Source organism: Ruditapes philippinarum, unplaced genomic scaffold, assembly GCF_026571515.1.
Source record: "Ruditapes philippinarum isolate M1 unplaced genomic scaffold, ASM2657151v2 ctg11168_1_1_1_1, whole genome shotgun sequence".
Taxonomy (NCBI): domain Eukaryota; kingdom Metazoa; phylum Mollusca; class Bivalvia; order Venerida; family Veneridae; genus Ruditapes; species Ruditapes philippinarum.
Genome location: NW_026853592.1, coordinates 24,753 through 30,401, shown reverse-complemented (window position 1 = coordinate 30,401; position 5,649 = coordinate 24,753). Strand labels below are relative to the sequence as shown.

At 33.3% G+C, this 5,649-nt stretch overlaps 1 protein-coding gene across 1 annotated transcript; it reads right to left on the bottom strand.

Annotated features, from left to right (window-relative positions):
* Window position 1: 1 nt before the first annotated feature.
* Window positions 2–5,440, bottom strand: LOC132737287 (large ribosomal subunit protein P2-like; the record flags this gene model as incomplete). Its single annotated transcript, XM_060724548.1, is given in 4 exon segments — window positions 2–64; window positions 743–835; window positions 2,940–3,112; window positions 5,280–5,440. Coding segments are annotated over 3 exon segments (328 nt in total), but the record flags the coding sequence as incomplete, so codon positions are not given.
* Window positions 5,441–5,649: the final 209 nt, after the last annotated feature.

Below are 5,649 nucleotides of genomic sequence, written 5' to 3'. Positions count from 1 at the left end.
GAGAGACCGAAGCCCATATCATCATCGGATTCCTCGCTCTCTTCTTTCTTCTCTTCCTTTTTCTCTGTAAAACATAATTAACATTATCATTAGCTAACGTTTAAATATAATATATACAATTATTGCAACATACATTTTTTTGCTCTCCCATTCAAGATAACAGGACAAAATATCAAATATTTATCATTATAAAGCAGGAAATTGAAAATCACGCCAGTGTTCACAAATGCACATCCCCCCAATAAAGGGGGAATTTACCCTTTTGCTTCATGACTATGTTAGATGGTGGCATTGCTGACTTGTTAATGAGTCAGATTAATAATCAAAGGATCTCCAGCCGTGTGGGTTCAAATCCCATACAAGCAATGAAGCAAACCATTGTTTCCTTCAGCAAGAAAGTTAACACTAATTGCTCAGTACTGGCTAATTCAAGGAACCAATTTGAAGATAATGTTTAAGCTTATATGAAAATCATTTAAATTCAACATGACAAAGTTGAAAGATAGGAGACTTGGTAAATAATTTTGTCCAACTCACAACTGCCTTTCAACTTTTCCATAAAGACCAGTCCCTATTAACAAGTTGTTTCTGTTACCATACAAATAGGAAAGTAAATGAGTGAAGTGGCCTGGTTTGTGGTCTTTGGCAGTTTCCAACACACATGTTGCAAGACATACATTGTGTGTGCTGGTTGAAAATATTTAATTAGAAATTTTCTAGTGTATATATCCTCGACATTTACCTTCCTTAGCCTCTGCAGGGGCACCGCCACCACCACCAGCTGCTGGGGCTGCTACTGCTCCACCAGAGGGTACAGAGGCCAATTTCTTTGATCCTGTAATTAAAATGTATAACAATTAATTACAATATGCCGAGACATAATTAAAACCTAAAAGGAACAAGCAACTTGAGATAGGCACAGAATAATCTTTTTAACAAGTCTAGCATACCATGCAGTCATTCAGTCTTGTTAATCTTTGTGAAAGGGCCATCTTTTGTTAGTTAAAAAATAAGTGTAAATGAGAGCATTCTAAATAAACTGGCTAAGATTTTAAGAGTACATTCAAATTAAATCATCTTCAGTCATTTTTTGAAAATTTACCAATGTTATATTTTTTAATATTAAAGTGCCAGATATTCCCAAGGCTCGTAAGTTAACATTTTGCCTTAACAATAACAACATTTTATTTTGTATAGGAAGACCATCAGCCCATATAATATATTTAAAATACCAGTATTAATTGACAATGTTGTAGAGTTGCACCAAATTATTTTTAAGAAAAGCTTTTATATAGTGAAAAGCAAGAATAATTCATTTACCATTGTATGAATAAACCTATAATAAATTGTTTGCCTTGCTGATCATTGTCTGCAAATAAGCATTAATAAGAGAAATATCAGTGATTTTCCCCTTACATTTTACAGCCAAATGAAGTCTTTATACCCCTAGCCTAAAGTCATTGATTTTTCCCTCTTAATTGAAAAGAGGCCAAAGCCATTTGTTATTGCTAAAATTGCTAATTTGGGAAGTAAAAAAGCAGGTTTAAGTTCAGATTTTTAGGAAACCTGCACGATTTTAAAGAAAATTTCAATTGGCAAAAGGCCTTTTATTGGAGTCTGTTCTATAAGCAGGAAAATCACTGAAAATAGGTATATTTTCCCCTTAAATGCCCTATGCACTTTCTTCACCAGAACCACGACTTATCAGCAGCTGACTTGTTAACTAGTTGATACATATAATTGGTTGGAAGACAGAAGGCTGTCCCTGTAGTTAGCTATATGCCATGCATGTTAAATTGAATGGCAATTAAAAATTATTCAAAATGAGAGGGTCAATTCCATTCTCATTTGTTCGAATTTGATTTCAGGTTTTACCCTTTTCCAGCTTATTTATTGTGCTATATTTTCCTCTTCAGAAAGACGCACAACCCATGCAAGGCTTAACTCAAATTGGACTGTTACTCCTTGCAACTCATTAGGAATAAAAGATACGGCATAGTTATTTAAGATTGCTTTTGGTTTAAACATTTTTATCTAAGCTCGATTTAGAAACAAGTTCTTACAACTTATATTAATCACTTTCTCGTCCGCTTCCTGGAACCAACCAGTACTGGTGTCATATGGAGAAACATGGTGGTGACTAGAGTAGGGCTCAAACCCATGATCCCTGGGTTGAAAGGCAGACAACTTAACCACTACTCCCAAAAAGATTGCTTTAAAAATCAAATATCTTTCCAAACATCCTATTCCAACAGGGTTCTAAACAAACAGGATTCATATTTTCATTACTTAACCCATTACTTCATATACACGCCTTTTAACGCCTTTTTCCCCCCCCCCCCTTTTGTTGTCTCAAATGATGAAAAAATGCCTTATTTAGGCCCCAAACACTTGTTTTTGTTTGCGACATGTTGTTAAAAAAAAGTGACCTCTTTTTGGCGCGGCCCCCCAACCAAAAGATACATCAGGGGGTTGCCAGAAGGGGGATGTGCCCCCTTCTGTTTGGGGGTTTGAAGGGGGGCGGAGTCCCCTCATCGCCAAGAAAATTTTGGACTTGTGAGAGGCTGTAAATGACCCCAGATTGATCATAAGGTAACGTGTAACCAACGCTGAAAAGCATTTGACTCTATCTCAATCCATTGAGAAGTTGCAGCACTTTGAAATCAATTTTGATGGAAAAAATCAACGCAAAATAGTGATTTTTGGCAATTTTGAGATGTCCCCTCGTTGCCATGGTAACAGAAAATTTAAGCCTGAGCATGTTGTTGCAAGGGCAATGGTCCAGTTAACATTTGTGCCAAGTTTGATTAGTGTTGAAGCAGTTTTTATAGTATTATAGCAATTTGAACTTGTAACGGGAGACTTTTCAATGAAAACAGCCATTTTTCACAAAATGCTCATGAAGTAATGGGTTAATGAAATAGTTTATCAGGACTTGCCTTCTTCAATCACTTCTTCCAAGTTCTTTCCCTTCAGCTCTGAGATAACTTTGGTGATTTTATCTTTCTCAGCATCAATGCCAACACTACCTAGGATTTTCTCGAGATCAGCTGCGCTTGGTGCTGTTTTACCCCCAAGGGTAGCTAACATATAGGCGGCCACGTAACGCATTCTGAAATGTTAAACAGATATAACAGGTCATGTATCAATCTTGTCCTTTGCTGTATTCTGCTCCAAATTTAGCTAAATAATGAATGCCCCAGCATTTTTTTCTCTACTTTGGGAATGATGCCGGTACCAGACTGATTGGGAAAAAATGTGTTATTTTGACTTAAATTGGGATTTTTTTCCATGCATTTTTTCAGCTACTAATAAGATTAGTCATCATGAATAAAGATAGCTAACAGCTTCCACTGTCCAGGTAGAACTATTGAGTGGTGATTTATATGAATATATTGGATTTAAATGATTTCAGAGAAATGACTTGGTCTTGTGGCAATTTTGAACAACAATTTTGGGAATTTAAACATTGGAAATTGGGAATTTTAATGTCTATTTTCTATTGGGAACAGTACCGTTTTTAGGGTATAGTTATATAAAGAAAAAAAAAAACACTGCCCAAATGCTTAATTTTTACATATCAACGTGTATTTTCATTTTTGTTTTTGGAAATAACTTTAAACTGAAATCAATATTTCGAAATGCTTTCCAATTTTTGTATAAATTCAACCATACACATACAGACACTTGGTTAGATTGTAAAAAATAACCGTAGAAAAAACAGGAACCCACGTAGATTTGTAATTCAAAGAAATTCTTGGTAGCAAGTTTTCAAAAAAGACTAAAATGGCATTTAAACTCATTAAATCTCACATCATGGGCTTCGTGCTATTATGCCTCTTAAGAAAAAATCAAAGAGCAAGATTTTTGCAGCAGTGGTAGTGTGTGATACTGATAAATAGAACAGTCCCAAGATTTTCAAAATGGCAGCGCCCAGATAACCCAAGGAATTTTTGATCATTACTGATTAATTATAAACCAAAATATACTGCAAGAATGCATCAAAGAATGTTTCTTACAGTTGGAATTTCATTTATAGAGCACCTGAAAATTTACTATTTCTGCATATTCAGTCAAAATATTTCAAGTTCCATCTAAGATCAGAAATGAGTAAATAACAGGATTTTCATGATATTTATTTACTGTCTGTACATTTATAGTCTAGAAATTTAAAGATTTTTCAATCCATAAATTTACAGATATTTAATGTGAAATTTGCTGTTTTGGGTTTTACACTAAAATTTGACCTAAGACAAGTTGTTTTATTAATTGTTTATATTTACAAATGTAATTATTAGGCCACTTTCATCCTTATTTGAGGACTGAACTTTTTGATAAGTGAAAATTTAAAGTCATCAAATTGTTCTGAATCTTACCATACTGTTTAATATGTAACCTTTTCATTTTAACTTCTGTTTTGAATTTTAATGCCAGTGATTTTCCTACTTATATAACAGACTCCGAAAAAAAGGCCTCTTCCCAATTGAAATTTTCTTCAAAATCATGCAGTTTTCCCAAAAATCTGAACTTAAACCAGCTTTTTTACTTCCCAAATCAGCAATTTTAGCGATAATTTTTCCCAAAATCAAGAGGCTCAGGACTCTTCCCAATTAAGTGAGAAAAATCACTGAATGCAATTTCTTCTATTTTACCTACTTAATGCCTGTAAATTTATAGATATCATAAAAAATCTGTAAAATTATGGATTGTCCAAATATTTAGACTGCCCATAAATATCATGAAATCCTAAACCTGATTATAATACAAATCAAAACTAAACATGCAGGATTTTTTTCACTGGTTGGGGAAGCATCCCTGCCCTTTATTTTGGCGGAGCATTTACACGATATATACTTGCAAAATGGGAAAAAAAACTTGATGTAAATTCACATTTTTGGGAAACTGCATGATTTTAAAGATTTTTTTCTGGGGGAAGCATTGTGTAGGAATTTTTTTTAAGTCCCGACTTGTAAAATAAGTCAACAAAATACTCAAAAGCAAACTTTTTCATACAAAGTAATTGTCTTTTGTTACATGTTGAACACAAAATATATTAATATTTTGAAGAGTGAACTGGTCAACAGTTTTCCCGTTCCGAAATAGTAAAGGGACGAGTTGAAAGCACGTGTTGTTTTCAACTGCAAAAAATATCAAAGAAATAAACATTTCTACACAAATATTTTCTTATATATTTTGACAAAACATATTAGAATGACAAATGATATATTTTATATGTACATTCAGCTAAGTAATTACTTTCAAATATAGGAAAAATATACTTTTTAAGTCGTTCGACACGAAACGCAGTCACACCAAACACAAGATGGATGACGAAAGGAAGCACATGGGTCGAGACTCTTTAAACTTGAAATATTTTACTGAATAATCATCAAAATGTAAAAAAAAAATAGTAGAAATCATTTATTATTTTAAATACACATAATAATGATACACAAAAAATATTGCCACCTTACAAAATTATGAATTTACACCATATGTTATTTAGAGATTATTTTAATTTGAAAAACCTTTACCATACTAGTGAGTACATCAAAGCACGGTATGCCTAAAATACGAAAGTGAGATTTTTGACGAAAGTGAACGAAAGTGAGCGAAAGTGACTTTTAAAATTTGAATTGTACCGTTTTA